At 37.5% G+C, this 18559-nt stretch overlaps 1 protein-coding gene across 3 annotated transcripts; it reads right to left on the bottom strand.

The window, feature by feature from the left end:
- Positions 1-6065: 6065 nt before the first annotated feature.
- Positions 6066-18313, bottom strand: amfra (autocrine motility factor receptor a). 3 transcript variants are annotated; one of them, XM_079859142.1, is made up of 14 exons: positions 18253-18313; positions 17426-17798; positions 17254-17346; positions 16062-16226; positions 15159-15311; positions 12850-12890; positions 12627-12759; positions 12203-12336; positions 10353-10463; positions 10077-10267; positions 8444-8547; positions 8225-8359; positions 7241-7431; positions 6066-6382 (listed from the first exon to the last, which is right to left on the bottom strand). In XM_079859142.1, the coding sequence occupies exons 2-14, from the start codon at positions 17675-17677 to the stop codon at positions 6211-6213; spliced, it is 1875 nt and encodes a 624-aa protein (XP_079715268.1). In that variant the 5' UTR covers positions 17678-17798; positions 18253-18313; the 3' UTR covers positions 6066-6210. The 3 variants fall into 3 exon arrangements, with proteins under 3 accessions (XP_079715268.1, XP_079715270.1, XP_079715269.1); XM_079859144.1 differs by having other exon boundaries at positions 17426-17740; positions 18253-18307; XM_079859143.1 differs by having other exon boundaries at positions 17426-17766; positions 18253-18305.
- Positions 18314-18559: the final 246 nt, after the last annotated feature.

The following is an 18559-nucleotide window of genomic DNA, read 5'->3' as shown; positions in this document are numbered from 1 at the left end:
CAGGCTTAAAAGAAGACTCTCTTTCACATTCATATATCACTTTTATTTAAATAATTTTACTGTTAGTCAATGGTTATCAGTCTACAGTACTAAGCAAACACTCAACACTCTAGATTAAAACATTAAACTGCAATTTACATTTCAGAAAGAAGCGTCAGAAGGACTACATCTCCTTTGACTTCCTTCTTTCCTCAAACATGAAATAATGATTTTCTGCCAGTCTAATTACAGAGGCAACATCTGATCTGTGCTGCATCCGAGGGGGATTAACTGAAGCTCAGGCATTAGAGCTCATTACCAGCGCCACTGCAGAAATATTACATCTTGTAATTGGATGGAGAGATTTATATACTGATCAGTGGGGTTTCTCTAATAATATTGCGATTAGAGGCTTAGTTTGGACTGGGGGTTATCAGTCAGAGTAGGAGATTTTAACGGGATGGGAAAAGGAGGATTTTATTAACCTTTGACCCATAGTGAGGATGCTCACATCCAGTCAGTATAAGGAAAAATAGATAATCGGCCAAGTTTACCCAAATTGAATTGAATTGAATTGAACTGAATGAGTTAGCTCATGTCTACCTTCATGATGATTTTGTTCCCTTTTATTGGTTTTGTTCCTAATTAAGTCAAATATGAACAATTAACAATTCTGAAGCAATTTCTGTCATTTTGCCAACTTCCGCTTCACTAATTTCATCAGGCCCTCTATCCAGAACTCTATCCGGCAAAGACACGTCAGCAAACCCAAACGCACAAAATGACTGACAGTTAGAGAGTGTTTCTAATTGGATATTCAGGTTGCATAAACTGCTAAGACTGTCTTGCAAGTTAGACTAGTCTTATACATTTTTCTTTAAGACAAAACGTAGATCGATAAAATTTGATACGGAAAAGTACCCCTAACTAACTGCTAGTTGGTAGTTCTTAAGACATTCTTAATGTTCAGGCAACTGGCCCCAGGTTTGGTAAAGTCATATGATAACTTCCTCTGAGGGTACGTTTACACGACAATGATATGCTTAAAACTGAGAAGATTTTCCTTTGAAATTTCCATGAACAGACGACAACCATTGTCAAAACGATGCCCATTCACACGGATCCATGAAAATGACTAAAAACGCTGTATTACATGGAGACGTAAAAAAAACAAAAACAACAACGAACGAATGAACGGCCAAAACGCATTAAAAGGTATACGGTTTTAGTTGAAAATGGTGTCGGGGCTCTAAATTGTAGCTTTCAAACTTGCTGGGTTGAGATTGGTCACATGACATGCAAGGTCATGTGGTGTTTGCTGACAGTGATGTCAAACCAGGGGTGCTTTTCAATCCCAAAGATTTATCAAATTTTGCAAACATAAAGGACATATCAGATTTCTAAATAAACTGCAAGGTGGTGGGAACAAAGACAGATCAGTACCAGCATGTGAGACTGCTGTGGTCTTTTTACACCACTTTTGAGCATGAAAATGGCAGGAGATTCATACAGACAGGAATAATGAAATGAGAAGGCTAATTGTGACCTTATGGGCCTTCCATCCACTGTCCTTGTATGGAAAATAGATGCTTAAACATCATGTTTCACATTAGAAAGAAAATAGTATTGGCTGGAATGACATGAATAAATCATGACATTTCATTTATGGGCGAACAAGCAGGGTTTTTTTCCGTTTGACAATATATTGCCTTAAAACGTCAATCATTTCTGAACTCTCATGTGTCGCTTGATCTACAAAATGATGTTAACTGACTTCTTAAAACTTTGAAAACCCAAGAAGAAGAAGAAAAAGCAGCCTCTCAAAGTTATTCTTTCAGCACTAAAAAGGTTAAATTGAGGTAATGGAAGCATTCAAAGCTGCGAGCTGGTACTTCACATGGCGCGAAATCAAAGTTGCTATTGATTCACGTCCCATCCGCACTGCGCGGGAAAAGCGACAGAAAAGCCGCGAAAATCAGAGAGAAAAAGCTGACATGATTTAGTGACGGCTCTCGATAGTCCCCGTGAGAAGCGCTGAAGAGACACATCAAACCGGCTTGAAGAGCAGTCTCCGAGCTGAGAGGGTGACAGCAGAGCCGCTATTGATTTCTGCCGGTGTAAAAGCACTCAGGGGAAACATTTCAACCCGCCAACGAGCTCAAACATCATAAGCGTTATGACAGATGCGTCGACGTCACGCAAACATGCATTTTCCAGCAGTCGCCGTCTGATCTAAACTCATGACAGAGGAATTAAATACAGTTAAACACTGAGCATTGTCTTTTTTCATTTAAATATGCACTGCTTCATGAACACAATTCCAACACAATTAAAATCCACTTTCCCCTTAAATAGCCTACTCCACTGAGCATTTATAAGGGTTTATTCTGTGCATAAACAAACATATATTTAACATGCCTTGGTTTTATCTGACAATATGACTCAAAGTTGTTGAAATGGAACCTTATTTTATCAAAAAATAAAAGCATAAAATTATAAATTAGGGAAAATAAATAAAATAATACAAAATAAAATTTGATTAAAAAAAAATATTTATTTTATCAAGTCGTTTAGTCCTTTTCCTATTATCACATGTATCTATTCATTCATTCATTCATTCATTCATTCATTTATGGACTTATTCATTTTTAATTTCTGCAGGTTTGGTCCTTATGAAATAGCATATCAAATTTTACACACAACAAAAAACAAACAAAACAATTAAAACTGTTAACGCATTAAAAACGACAAATACCCTATTTATTTAACGCATTGTGCAAATGTATAGCATTTAAAACACATCTGACCTCCCCTATTTGAAAGACTATGAAATCTAATTTCAGGGGAATGTGTTGCTGAAGGTGAGACTCAGCACAGTATGCCTCTACATAGATTTATCTGAGATAGAGAAAATACTATTTTTGTGTTGATATAGGCCTACTAAATAAAAACTGTGCGTATGAAAGAGGTTGCTATAGGGACGAGCTCTAAAAGTGAACCATTCCACATCAAATCCTCATTATTTACTCACTTTCATGTCGTTCCAAACCCACATGACTTTCTATGGGAATCGTCCCACAGTCCAGGAGTCTCTAGAGCAGGTGTCACCAACCCTGCTCCTGGAGGGCTACTGTCCTGCAGACTTTAGGTCCAACCCTGTTCCAACACACCTGCCTGTAATTATCAAGCAACCCTGAACAGCTTGATTAGCTGGTCCAGGTGTGTTTGATTGGGGTTGGAGCTGAAATCTGCAGGACTGTAGCCCTCCAGGAGCAGGGTTGGTGACACCTGCTCTAGAGCGATGATCCTGAAATCCTCCTTTATGAGCAGCCGACGGCAGCTAAAGCGTTAATCAATGCACTCTTCATTAGACTGAGGTAGTCAATACGTGAATAGAGCTCAACAATTAAAATCAAATCAATTGATCATTGCAGTTAGGTGTGCTCTTAATTGCGTTTGAATTCACTCCCAGATTATCAAATGAAGGAAAAGAACATTAGTATGAAGACGGCAGATATTCTGGCCAGTGTCCAGCAAACATTTGTTTCAAATCCAGTCATATTTTGATCGCCGGTGGATCTGTGGCGCCCTCTAGTGTCAATCAACACACAGTGCGTACACACCGCTCTTGGAAAACATGGCAAAAGATACAATTTAAATAAATACATATTACTAAATAAAATAAATATAATTTAAAATCTATTTAAATACACTACTAGCCAAAAGTGTGGACACACTTCCACGATCTTAGCCTTTTGATCTAAAGGCTAACGCTTAAAGCTTAAAATTAGTTGTGCACAAAGCTACATTTTAGTGTTGTCAATTGATAAAAAAAGAAAAAGATTAATGACACATTTATTCTGCGATTAATCGCAATTAAAAACGTTTTTTATTTTTATTTTAAATTTAATAATTTCAGTTCATCTCCAGATTAATGTAGAAACAACGTAAAGAGAGTATATTTTAAATACTTGTTTAATGTCATCTTTTTATGAATGAAGGTCTAATGAAAGTTATAAATACAGCTAATGATGTCTTGATAAAAATGCCCCCCCTCCCACCTCCTTCAAAAAATATAATAACCTTTAATTAAAGTGAACTTGAAACAATCCTCACATAAACCCATAATAAATGTCATATTCACCAGTGCCATTCCTGTCTAACAGGTAATAGCATTAAATATTTTAACGCGTTAAACTGGCCAAAATGTATTGCATGCGTTAATGTTGACAGCACTACTACATTTATATATGGTTTTATTGATACTCAACAGAAAACAAACTGGGAAACTGGGAAATGTGGGTAAAAGCTTCTAAAGCAGCTGTGACTTTTATTTTGTACAGGGTCATTTCACATGTATTTTACAGTCTTTATTACAAAAGTATTTACACAATTCAAACTACTATTATTCCACTGTAGATTTGAGGCACAAATGAATGAATTGTGTACACAAAGCAATCCAATGCTTCCCTCTGGTTTCCAAGAACAGCACACACTTCAACCAAATCACGTACAATTATCTGAATCAGTCCAGTGGAGATTTCATTAATACATTTTATTTTTAAATACTGTTGAAAGGTGCATCTGTGCAACCAGAACATACATCATCTATATGGACATGGTCATGACGATCACAATAACCAGCTTCAGTAAAGTAAATCAGCAGGAGAGTCTTTGGGAAAGTTAATCAGAAAACAAAGAAGAACACAAACGGTCAGTGATTTCATGCATAGAAAAAGACTTCTACATGAAAGGTAAAAAAGAAAAGAAAAAGCGACTTGTCAAAACGTCCATGTGACGAAAAAATTATTTGACAGTAGATTCACAGTGTAAAACATCAGAAACAATTCTGACAAATGGGATATATAAATATATATATATATATATATATGTGTGTGTGTGTGTATATATAAATATAAATATATATACATATACATATATATACATATATATACATACACACATATACACGTATATATGAAATAAAATGTGTAAGTGACCATGGCTGTTGTTTGGGAAACCAAAGGCTTGAAAATGTGTATTAAAAGTCACACGCTATAACATGGAAAGCTTGTTCACTTCAAACTCAACATGCAAGACTGAGCCAAATTATCCTGTGAAAATACATTATAAATTCCAGTGGGCCAGTAAAAGACAAGCATTTGTAGACATTAGTATGCTAAAGAATAAAGGTCTTTAAAACCATTAAACTGCAAACCGAATAAAACGCTGACAACAAAAAGCTACAAAACTGACCTATTGACCATAATTGTGTACGTCTTGTTTGAATAACCCAATCAAATGGACCTTACTCAGGGTAGAAGCGCCATTTCATTTGCATGGAAAGAAACCGGTTTTACGAACATGAAAGCAGGACAACATGTTGAACAGGCTTTCCCTGAATTAGAAACAGCTCTACCCCGACTGAAGGCCGGTTCTCCTTCACTGAGCCACACCGCGGGAGAGGAAACATTTCCACCAGCACAAGTTCAGAATGTGAGATAAATTAAATATAAAGCATGTCTGTTTTGAATGACAACACTATGGCAAGAGAAACAAGATCATGTGACTGAACAAACGCCTCTTATGACACACAGAGCCACTTGTTGTCACAACAGTGCAGGAGCAAACACTAGGATCTAAGCCACTTTCCTCGGAGACTCTAAATGCCAGGATGGCATGAGACAGCACACGAGACAGCTCAAACGCTCAAGATTGTCCGATTAAAGGCCGATTCAAACACTAACCTGCAGCAAAATCGTGTGGATCTTTGCCGACCAAAGAAAAACTCGAAATTCACAACCCTAGCATGCTATTGAGCATGACGCTTAAGCTCTAGACTGAGTCCAACTGTTAGTATGCAACAAAATTTGTTAAAATCGTACAAAGATGCTTAAGAAATGCAGCATTCCAAAAGTAAAGCGAAATTCAAACTGTATTTAATGAGCAGCCGTCAAAGCCACACTCGTGTTTAGGTACGAAGATATTTAAAATGATTCCGTCTATAAGCAGACACATGAATAAAGTTACATGTGCCTTTTACTTTACTTGACGCTTACCAAAATTTGACTGGTGCGCCAATGGCACCGTATATTATTCCAATGGACAATTGATAGACATGTTTGATGGGTACTTATATAGTTGCATCTAGCACAAATGTGCATTGATCAGCCAGAAATTCTGTGACGGCATGGCTGTCTCACAGACGCATCATTCATGTTTCTGCTGGGCTCAAAACGGGGACGGCTCGTGCCTCTGCATGCGTCTCTCGGCAGCGGCCGCCATCCTCCTGCGCCGCAGCGTCACTGAGTCCGAGTCCTCGTCCTCCATCGAGGGCATGGCATCGTCAGTATCAGCAGCAGAAAACACATCTCCTTCATCGGGCTTTTTGTGAATATAACGTCTGACAAAGAGAGAACACAGTGTCTTAAAAACTAAAACTCAATCGGACCCAAGACAAACCCTCGGGGCATTCCCAGTTATCATTATTGCAAGTTTGCATACTGTAAAGATGACTTTTCACTATCTCTGACAAATAACAGACCAGAAGTCATTCATTTTTAGGTTCTGACTCTATGGACATGCAGAATTTTGGGATCCAAACTGAGCATTAGTCGTGTTAATATAAATAACTTTGGTAGCACTTTATTTTTCAGTCCTGTTTCGCATGTATATACTATATAATTATTGTAGCAATTACAATAACTGGGTGATAACTAGGTACTAGTCCTGAACCTAACCTTAACCCATGTAGTTATCTTATACTACCCAGTACGTTCTAGGTAAGTACACTGTAAGTACATTGAAAGTGCAAACATAACTTTTTTACCGGCTATACTGTATATGACCACCCAACCGGATATGATGTATTTTAAACAGGTGAGAATTGCCAATATTCTCCCCCTAAAACATTCTACAATAATTATTTCTGCAAAATTGGTGGTTATGAATTATATAATTATTACATAATTATTTAGTCTTATTAACCCTAGAAAGCCTACAAATTTTTCTTTCAAACATACTGGTGGCCATTTGTTTTGTGTGAATATGTTACTACGTTCATAATTCATTCATTTTATCATGCTGAATAAACACAAGGTAACAGCTGCTTCATGATCAATTTGATAGTTTTGTGCGACTGTCACTAGGGGGCAGAAATCTTATGTGAATGTCAGAGATAGCGAAAAGGCAGCTTAACAGTTTCATGCAAACCGGAGCAAAGCAGTGTAAGCCGTAGGAGACAGGGAACAGGGAGGCGCACCTGCGAGCTCTCAGCAGCAGCTCCTCCTTCCTCTGCATGAGCATCCTCTGTCTTTCATCTGCAGACTTGGAAAAGCGGCTCCCGCGAACCTCGAAGTCTTGCGGCTCATGGGCGGCGACCTCTGACCCGCTGCTGGCTCCCGCTGGGTCTTCAGGACCAGTGTTTCCCTGGATGGGCGAGCGCTCCACAGACTGGAGGAGGTGCAGAGGAAGACAGAAACACTCTTAACATAGCAGTGTTTTGTTGTTTGTTTGATTGCCACTTTCACTACACAGGCCAGCATAGATCAACAGGACATCGGAAGGAGAATGAACCAGGACATGTTGCAAAACGGCTCCAGCACACTGGGTCTCGTTCATGAAACACCAACAGAATTCATTTTGTAAATTGTTCGTTCTGACGGATTCATGAAAGTGTCTGTATTTTTACAGTTAAAATCTGTACAGTTTTATAGTTAATACAAAAAAAACAATTGTGTTCTTTTAGGTAAACAGATGACACTGCATCTTGATAACACAATTTAACAATGTATAATAACAAAATTAACCAACCAAATAAGCTAAATGTGAAAATTATTCAGAATCTGGAAAATTTAAGAATGTCTTGATTTTTGACATACATTTAGCAATCAAATCTGAGGTTCACAAAGCGTTTGTGAATCTGGAGGAGGGTTTTCACAGGCATACATTTTTTGAGTATATTTTACTTGTTTATTTACAAAGTTTCAAGGTCAAATAAGGTCATTGTGAGCACATGGCTCCCTTAACTGAATTTTTGTTTCATTCAACAATTTTGAAATAGTCATTGTTTTTTTCAATTCAGTTTGGCGATGCTAGTGGTGCAGAAATGACTTCACCTCCAGCAATGTGGAGCAAGATTTTGGGCCAGTGAGATTTTAGCGCTGATGGGGTGACCCAGTATGAAAATGCAAACATATCACTTCAGCCCCTAACATGCCTCTCTTGTTAGCGGTGTGAGCCTCACCTGTGTCGGGAAAGGCACCTGTATCCGGCCCTCCAGGATGTTATCAGTGGTGACCTCTACAGAGCGTGTGAGCTGCAAATCCTGCAGGATCAGATGATAAGGGACTTGTGGAAACATTTCCTGGATCTGATGGGCCTGAGAAATTCAAGGAAAAGCAGGTTAATAACGTGGCAGCTTGTGTAAAACAGACGAGACTGTGTGTAAACGTGTGGGACTCACCATGGCATTGAGCTGGGAGTTGTTGGCCTGTGCGATGCCCAGGATGTTGGTGGTGTGCATGACCTCCACTGAGAAACTCGGCAGCCAGCTGGCAATGCGGGACCCTGGGGGTGAACGAGCCGAGATTTATACATTCATATGATGATTTCATTACCAGAAGCCTATTTGGTTCAGAGGTCTCTTCAAGTCATCAATGATATGATAAAAACAGGCCATATTCATCAGTGAACCTTTTTTTTTTTTTTTTTTTGAGTGCACTATCCATTTAAACAGGCTTTTTTAATTTTATTTACAAGACTCCAGTTTGTAAATCACCTCTGCTATGATTGGCTAACCTTTGTTCATTGTTGTTCATCAGGGCGAATCAGCTTGCTCAGTACTTAATAGGGGTGTGCGATATTGACGCAAAATGATATCGAGATATTTTCTGGGAGGTTATCAATAACGATAATTAGCCGATATTTTGCTGAGTGTGTTTATTGTGTTGGAACCTTGGCAGGTTTAGGACTGACTCCTAAAGTGTTTAATATTCTTCATATTCTGTGCGATGGTCAGTTCACAGCAGTGACAGAAATGATCTTTTCCAATAAATGTAAATAGATTCTTTTACCTTTTATGGGCATTTTACCTTAATAAAGCCACCCTCCCCCAACTTAATTAAATGTATGCATCATCTTGTGTGTGAAAATTCTTAAGATTTAATCAATAAATTCAATTAGAATAATAAGACACAACAGGGCTGTTACCAATAAAATAAAATCAGTCTCAACAAAATTCATCTTTGCACTGCAGAGGAAACAGAAGATGCATAACTAATGTTTATAATAATAATAATAATAATAATAATAATAATAATAATAATAGTTTGTTTTTAATGTTTTAAACAAAATGTTTTTATGAAATTATTTTTTAAATAAAAAAAGATACTTTAAATATGAAATGAATCACTGTTAATGAGCGAGTCATTGAGATTCAACCGATTCATTCAAATGGCTGATTCATTCAGGAACGAAGTAACGAGTGTCATTGAAACATTCACTCAATGTGGCATTGTTTTGAACTATTTTCGTTGGCGAAACGGATAAAAAAAAAAAAGACAATATTGTGTCTAAAATGTCATTTAAGTCACTTAATATTAACTTATTTATTGAACTGTTGTATAAAAGCAATATCACATCTGTAATCGTGCTGATATTTGGAGAAAAAAAATGGCACTCTTGTGATATTGACTAACTTTATTAAATGATATAAATATAAAATAATTTTTTTCCCCTTATCTTGAATTTTAGGGGCATTATAAATGCATTTTAATAGAATAAATCACACAGTGAAAGTGTGCGCTCTAAATGCTGACGCGCACTATTCTAACCAACTAGACTACATCACGCCGTGTATGCGTGCGCTCGCTGGGTGTGTTTTTGCAAAGTGAGGGACACTCAATGTCAGATCGCATATCGTTAAAACAACAATTACAATATTATCATAAACAATATATAATCGCACACCCCTAGTGCTAAATAGGCATCAGGCAAGTTAAAGATAGGAATATGCTATAGATGTGAAAGAGTGATTTCTACAGCTCACTGTCAGTAAATGGTTTGGATTCTGCATGAATATGTAAAGAGAGGCTCACCATCAAAGTGGAAGAAGTGATTATGCTGGTTGATGTGTGGCCGGGCCTCTGTTCCTGTCCCAGCAGGCATGTTCTCATCCAGCGCCTCCCTCTGGCCCTCCTCTCGCTCTCTCACGCCTTCACTGATGTTCAGAGACATACGGCATGTGGGACAGGACGTGTCCTGCTCCAGCCAGGAGCGCAGACACGAACTGGACATAAACAATAAAAGGTCAGATTAACAATTTTTCAACTATTAGAGCAAGAGAGTGCTGGCAGCATCTGGTTATTGCTCACTTATGGAAGAGGTGTCCACAAGGCAGCTTGCGTGCTGTAGTCATCGAATCCCAGCAGATCGCACAATCATCGTTATTAGCCAACAGCTCTTCAGGCGTTGCCACAGCAAACCTGCACACAAGGAGACGTTTTCATGTCAGCACACGAGGTCTGGTTTCCATCAGCCACCGCAGCAGGCTGACTCAAACACACATCCAATCACACATTCGACTATTTATTGTGTTCATGTGTAACTGCAAAACATTTAGGTGGATTCGGGTACGTTTAGGGTTGGTTTAAGAGTGGGTTAAAGGAATACTCCACCGTATTTTCATATTAAACTATGTTATTCCCTTAACTAAGACGAGTTGATACATACCTCTCTCGTCTCAGTGCGTGCACTAAATCGCTCTGTCTTGCGCGAAACTTTTTTAGCACTTAGCTTAGCCCAGTTCATTCAATATGGGCCAAGCAGAGAAGCTACCAAACACCTCCACGTTTTCCCTATTTAAATACAGTTACTCGCGTAGTGTAACTCGACCTAGGACGGTGACACAAAACAAAACGTTGCGCTTTTCTAAGCGTGTAAAATGGATAACTATATTGTATGGCGGAATACCATAGCAAGTGCTTGGAAGCACTTCGACTTGGGCGCAGTAATATCTTCACTCGTGAAAAATCCTCACCGGCTCCCGCTCCCTCTAGTGAAGATATTACTGCGCCGAAGTCGAAGTGCTTCCAAGCACTTGCTATGGTATTCCGCCATACAATATAGTTATCCATTTTACACGCTTAGAAAAGCGCAACGTTTTGTTTTGTGTCACCGTCCTAGGTCGAGTTACACTACGCGAGTAACTGTATTTAAATAGGGAAAACGTGGAGGTGTTTTGTAGCTTCTCTGCTTGGCCCATATTGAATGAACTGGGCTAAGCTAAGTGCTAAAAAAGTTTCGCGCAAGACAGAGCGATTTAGTGCACGCACTGAGACGAGAGAGGTATGTATCAACTCGTCTTAGTTAAGGGAATAACATAGTTTAATATGAAAATACGGTGGAGTATTCCTTTAAGGTGTCAGGGAAGAGTACAGTAAAAAAAGAAGCATACAGTAAAACAGTAATATTGTAAAATGAAATAACGGTTTTCTATTTGAATATATTTTAAAATGTAATTTATTCCTGTGATCAAAGTTGAATTTTCAGCATTATTACTCAAGTCTTCAGTGTCACATGATCCTTCAGAAATCATTCTAATATGATGATATAATCAATGTTGAAAACATATTTTTGCAGAAACGATGATATAATTTTGAACCCCCTCAGGATTCTTTGATGAACAGAAAGTTAAAAATAACAATTCATTTGAAATATTATTTGTAAGAATGTAAAGGTCTTTATTGGCACTTTTGATTCATTTAATGTGTCCTTGCTGAATAAAAGTTTTAATTTCTTAAAAAAAAAAAAAAAAATTATTTCATAAAATTTATTTTATGTTATTAACACATAATTATATATTCAATTACATTAACTTTGCTTAGATGTCATAAAAAAAAAAGTACAACACAAATAATGTTAATGGTCCTCAAAAGGCTTTGTTTTCTTTACCTATGCAAAATCTAATTTTATTATTTTTTAAATTTTTGAGTTTTTGTGAGATTCGCAGTTATCCTTCTTAACTATATTAATGTAAATAAGCAGTCATTTTACAAACTCATTAAAGGTAAAATCTCTTTTCAAGGGCACAGTGCTGATAGCTCATGCAACTTCTGGTTACCAGCCCCAAGCTTTGCCTTTATTTAGATGTTGTGCTTATAATTCAAAGCCTGTAGAAATGCATCTTATAATAAGTCAGTCTGGAAAGCTTCAGGCTCCTCACCTGGATTCCATATTGTCAATAACACGCAAGTAGTTTTTGTGGCGGCGAATCCTTCGCTGCACCTCGTGGAAGAGATACCGCAGCTGCATAAAGATCACAAGACTAGCCATGGACAGCCAGATGTTTCCAAAGAGCTGCGAGGGAGTGAACAACAAGAATACATGATCATAAAGATACTAGGATTCATTCAAAACTCTCAAACACAGACGTGAGAAGAGAAAGAAATCATGTACGCCACTGGTCTTTACTTGGGGAAGTTTGAGACATCTGACAGGCCGCACACACATGTGAAATCAGGAGCATAACTGTAAGCAGCTTCTTACTGATCAGTGAACATTATGATAGACAGTCTCAATAAGAGTCCAGTCAGACCGCATTCATCCATCACTATGAGCCAGTCACATGACTGATCACCCTGTCTCACCAGCATATGGATGTGATGCATCAGGTCCAGGCAGAGGATGGCTAACTCCATGATGAAGTCAGTGTAGTAGATGTATGAGCTCTTGTTCTCCCAGGTGCCCTCGTGGTTCAGGTCCCACAGGTGAATGGAGTACCTGTACATAACAGATCAAAACCTTCAGATTCATGCTTCTGCTACCTAACATTTAGCAAAGCTGATGGCTTTCTTAACAGAGCGCACACACCGTATGATGACGTGTCCTGTGCGTACGGTCACCAGCAAACACTGCAGGACAGGAGACAAGGCTTAGGGTTACTTCAAGTCACCATAATATCAAAATGGACCATTTTTATAGAATATTGCAGTATTCAGGGCTTGACATTAACACCCGCCAACCTGCCAAACGTGTGTGTATTTCAGCAGTGGCGTGTAACGCAGTCACTCCTACTAGGCACTTTGGTGGCTTACATTTTATATATAATACATTTTTAATTGTAATCTATAAAAAAGGCATCTGAAATAATAAACTGATTAAATGTAAACTAAGTGCACTGTAGTGTTGTAAAAAATATAAAGTTTTCGATACTGAAATATCTGAATCTGATACTGAAATATCATGAGAGAGAGCGAAATCGCTGCTAGTATTGAGTCTCTATTCTGCGGAAAATTTGTGTTTCAACACATAAACCCGCCTCCCCTCACTCACTTGCTCCGGATGAATATCGTTGCTGTTACAGGGCTTGAATTTCGGCATGGGATTGCAAATATAGCTCATAATATTTACTCATTCCTGCACATTTTGAGCTCACACCCAAAGTATGTGCACAAAGCGGCCTCTCAGTGCTAAATTTAGTTATTTGTCGCTGCTTATAGTGTTGAAACAGTCAAATACATAACATGTCATAAAATGCCAGTCTTGGCAAGTATTCACGCATCAGTCAGTTATGTTTTAAGTGAACAGTAGAGAAAGAAAACACATGTGTAACAGTATAATGGGTCAGTGCGATAGCTCTTAAAGTGACAGCAGATTAATATACCTGCAGCCAAATTATGAGAAAATATAAGAAAAATCTATATGGCAGTTTATCCTCAAAGTATCGATGTCAAAATTGTAGCCAGTGAAAACGTTGATTAAATGCTAAATAACTACAGAGAACTACTAGCCACAGTGGCTGGTAAGCAACATATATAATGTCAAGCCATGGCAGTATTTATTATTGCACATCATTATTGTTTTGAAAGTTAATGTGCCGTTTTAATATTTAGTATATATTCAAATCAATTGGCGGGACAACCTGTTACTCACATGAGATTCACCAATAGCAACCAATCAATTCCCCATGGACAAAATCAAATCTACAATCATTTCTAAATCTACATCTTTTTTTTTCTTGTTTGAAAAAACAAACATTTTATATTATATATATTATATATATATATATATATATATATATATATATATATATATATATATAGTACCAGTCAAAAGTTTGGAAACATTACTATTTTTAATGTTTTTGAAAGAAGTCTCTTATGCTCATCAAGCCTGCAGTTAAAAAAAAAAAAAACAGTAATATTATGAAATATTATTACAATTTAAAATAATGGTTCTCTTTTTTAATATACTTTAAAATGTAATTTATTTTTGTGATGCAAAGCTGAATTTTCATCAGCAAGTACTCCAGTCTTTGGTGTCTTATGATCCTTCAGAAATCATTATAATATGATGATTTGATACTCAGTTATTATCAATGATGGAAACAGTTGTGCTGTTTAATATATTTTTTGGAATACTTTTTTCAGGATTCATTGATGAGTAAAACGTTAACAGCATTTATTCATAAAAACAGCATTTATTCAAAATAAAAACATTTCTAACAATATAAATCGTTACCATCACCTTTTATCAATTTAACGCATCCTTGTTGAATTAAAGTACTAATTTCTTAAAAAAAAAATAGTTGTTCCCAAACTTTTGAACGGTAGTGTATATTGTTACAAAAGATTTCTTTTCTAAATAAATACAGTTCTTTTTAACTTTTTATTCATCAAATAATCATGAAAAAAGTATCTCAGGTTATAAAAAAAATATTAAGCAGCACAACTGTTTCCAACATTGATCATAAATCATCATATTAGACTGATTTCTGAAGGATCATAAGACACCAAAGACTGGAGTACTTGCTGATGAAAATTCAGCTTTGCATCACAAAAATAAATTACATTTTAAAGTATATTAAAAAAGAGAACCATTATTTTAAATTGTAATAATATTTCATAATATTACTGTTTTTTTTTTTTAACTGCAGGCTTGATGAGCATAAGAGACTTCTTTCAAAAACATTAAAAATAGTAATGTTTCCAAACTTTTGACTGGTACTGTATATATATATATATATATATATATATAGATATATATATATATATAGATATATGATGAAAGACCATTGTGACTTCCGTATCAAGCCTGCTTTCAGAATGTAGGGAAAGAGGGAACAACAAAAGAGGGAATGTACTCTTCCAGTCGCTAAAAGGACTGTACAGTATTCTTACCTCAGCTGCCATGAAGGCGACGGTGTGCATGCCGTGAAGGTGCCCGACTACAGCGCAGAGCACAGCCAGACCAGCACAGCACAGCAGGACAGACACCAGCAGAGACAGCACTCGCACATGACTGCCCATCGGGGTCGTGGGAGAGAACGACAGCTGGCAGGAGCACACAACACAACACATCAACAACTCCGAGAGGAAGAGGTAGGAAGGAAGGAAGGGATGAAGTAAATAAGAGTAATAGAAGGAAGGAAATTAGAGCAGAGGAAGGAAGGAGAAAGGAAGAAAGGTAGGGAGTAAATAAGAATGTAAAATAAAGGAAACATGAAGGAATGAAGGAAGAGTGGAGCAAGGAGAGAGGGAAAGAAGCAAGAAAGAGAAGAAATAAGGAAGAAAGTAAATAAGAGCAGAGGAAGGAGAGAGAGAAGGAAGGAAGGAAGGAAGGAGAGAGAGAAGGAAGGAAGGAAGGAAGGAAGGAAGGAAGGAAGGAAGGAAGAATAAACGAAATAAGTAAAAAACATAGGAAGGAAGGAAAGGAATGAAGGGAAGTAAGGAAGAAAGAAAGGAAGGTAGGGAGTAAATAAGAACATAAAAGGAAGGAGGTAAGGAAGAAAGGAAGTAGGAAAGGTAGGTAGGTAATTAACCCAATTAATATTTACATCCAATAAAAATATAAATAAATGTCTTAATTAAACTCAGATTCTCCAACAAATATCTTACACTTTCAGAGTGTCATATCTTTTGGATTATACTGGCGGTTAAAGCAAATGTTTATCCAAACAGTAACTGATCACATGATGTAATGTAACTGATCACATGAATGAGTGAGTCTAACAGCACGACTGCAGAGATCCCCCAGTCGCTCTGAGCATTAGTGTTTGTTGATGTGGTGAAGACGTTTCTCACGTATTCAAAGCGGTCTTTGCAGAGCTGCACCATCAGATGCAGGAAGATGAGCATGGAGAACCACAGACACCACAGCACCACCTCCTCCACACGCTGCACGTTCAGCACGCCGAAGATGAAGATGAACTTGTAGAAGATGAAGTTCCAGAACTTATCCTTCAGATGCTGGTCAACAGAAGAGCGACGTCAGAACATGACCACAGACACCACAGTAGAAAACAGCGCTGACATCGCCAACGCATGTGAGAAACCTGGTATTATTCGCACGCTTAGAAAATGTACAGGAACCTACAAAAACAATCTACTGTTCAAAAGCTGTCGGTAAGTTTTTCTTATGTTTTTGAGGTCTCTTCTGCTCACCAAGGCTAGATTTATTTGATCAAAAACAGAGCAAAATATAGTAATATTGTGAAATATTTTAACAATTTAAAGTGACTGCTTTCTGTGTGAATATAATTTATTCCTGTGAGTTTTCAGCATCATTACTCCAGTCTTCAGTGTCACATGATCCTTCAGAAATCAGTCTAATATGATGATCAAGAAACATTTATTATTTTTTATCAATGTTGAAAACAGTTTTTATTTTTTGTGAAAACTGTGTGGAATCAGATTATTTGATGAATACAAAGTTAAAAAGAAAAGCATTTATTTGAAATAGACATTTCTGCAACATTATCAAAGTCTTTACTGTCCCTTTAAAAAAGAAAAAAAAGAAAAAAAAAAGATACATTTCTAACCACAAACATTTGAATGGCATTTTTATAGTCACCTGTTAATAACTATGCCACCGCTTTGAATAGTTATCATCCCCTTTTCAAAATCTACCAACATTTTTTTTTTTTATTACTACCATATTATGAATAATAAACTTGTTTGAATATGTAAATACTAAAATTATATCCATTCAACTCTCCAGATATTGGTTTTGACATCGGTCACTGATTAACATTTTGTTTAACTATAAAAAATGACCTTAAAGTAAGTAAAACCATGATATGACCTATATTTTTATTTTATATTATGCATCTATAATGGAACTGACAAAAGAACTCAAGTTGTCAGGGATGTTTGTTATCAAGGTCTTCCTCATTTAAGTGTTGCAGTAAAGACTGGCTGTGTGTGTGTTGCAGTAAATACTGGCTGTGTGTGTGTGTTGCCTGATCCAGCTGATGTGGACGTGAATGATAGCTACCTGTTTCTCACTGACTCTCAGCGGGCCGAACACTATGCACTGGATCACTTTAGCGATCAGCATGAGGATGCAGCACGCCGTGTTCACCATCACCTGTGGGAAAACGACAGCTTCTTTAAAATAAAAACATCATCACTCAACACTGGTGTGTTTTGACGCTAGTCCCACATACCCAGACAAACAGGCTGTCCGTGATGAGATACACAAGCACACTGGTGGCCATGTTCCCCAAGCTCTCCAGCGGATCCAGCTTGATCTCCTCATCAGACCCGCCGTGTGAGTCTCCAGACAGAGGAGAGGAGTCCTCCGAGTCTCTGACCGAGCTGTAGGCACTCAGGATGGTCCCAGCCAGCAGAACAGTGCTCAGGGCAGTGTATGTGTGTAAGCTGGGCCAGGGGAAGCGCTCCAGGAACAGCAGAGGCATCCTGACTGACAGACTGATGCTCCTCTCGGCTTAAACAGCTCTCCTCTTCGCAGTCTCTGCTTACTGGGAGTCCAGGGGAAACCAGTGTCCTTATACAGATCACAATCGAGTTTAAACTCCTCTTAAAAACAAATAATTATCAGGATTCAGGCCTGTTTTCATTTGAGAGTCCAAACTGTGTTAATGTGAATGCAGTCTGACAGATCTTAGGACACGTAGACACAACACGCAACCGATTCTACAGCTAGAATTAAATACAACATATATTGTTATATGTTATGTTTAAACCCCATTCAGGCGAATTAAATGCTAAATGTTTATAATTCTTAAATAAAAATTGTGAATATTTCCAGAACAGTTGATTATTTCACAACATTAGCATGGAAGCTAATCTGCTTCAGCTACGTATTGACTAGAACAGGACTAACAGTTTGATAAACTCGTCGGACGGGCTTTAAATCTGACCCGTGATGCTCGACAATCTGTCGGACATCTGTTAGCTTTAAACAAAACTGTGAAATGTCATGTTTAGATCAGTTTCTCTGGCTGTTTCTGGCACTTTCTGTCCCCCATACCTGTTTCCGCTGCCTTGGACGTCACCCTGTGAACTTCCGGTGCTTATGTGACGACAGGCGGGGCTTCCCGGGTAAACAACAATTAAATATTTAAATAGTACCCAGCTATGACTAGGAGCCATATTACCCTAACAAAACATTAGCATGATAAACACAGATTCAGTCAAAAATAGCATATTACTGTAATTATTATCACAGTTATTGGTTCTAAAACAGGCTACTTGTTTACACCTCACACAAACTATGGTAAACTGGTTATTAATGGACTATATAGGGCTGAATAAATGCATACAACATTTAAACATCT

Source organism: Squalius cephalus (genome assembly GCF_949319135.1).
Source record: "Squalius cephalus genome assembly, chromosome: 23".
Taxonomy (NCBI): domain Eukaryota; kingdom Metazoa; phylum Chordata; class Actinopteri; order Cypriniformes; family Leuciscidae; genus Squalius; species Squalius cephalus.
Note: the sequence above shows the minus strand (reverse complement) of the source record. Positions and strands in the feature narration are given on the sequence as shown.

Coding starts and splice junctions, on each gene's coding strand:
- amfra (XM_079859142.1), bottom strand. CDS start 17,677: ATGCCTCTGCTGTTCCTGGAGCGCTTCCCCTGGCCCAGCTTACACACA. Junction 15,312..16,061: donor GCAAAGACCGCTTTGAATAC/GTGAGAAACGTC, acceptor TGCTCCTGCCAG/CTGTCGTTCTCTCCCACGAC. Junction 8,548..10,076: donor TCACTTCTTCCACTTTGATG/GTGAGCCTCTCT, acceptor GTTCACCCCCAG/GGTCCCGCATTGCCAGCTGG.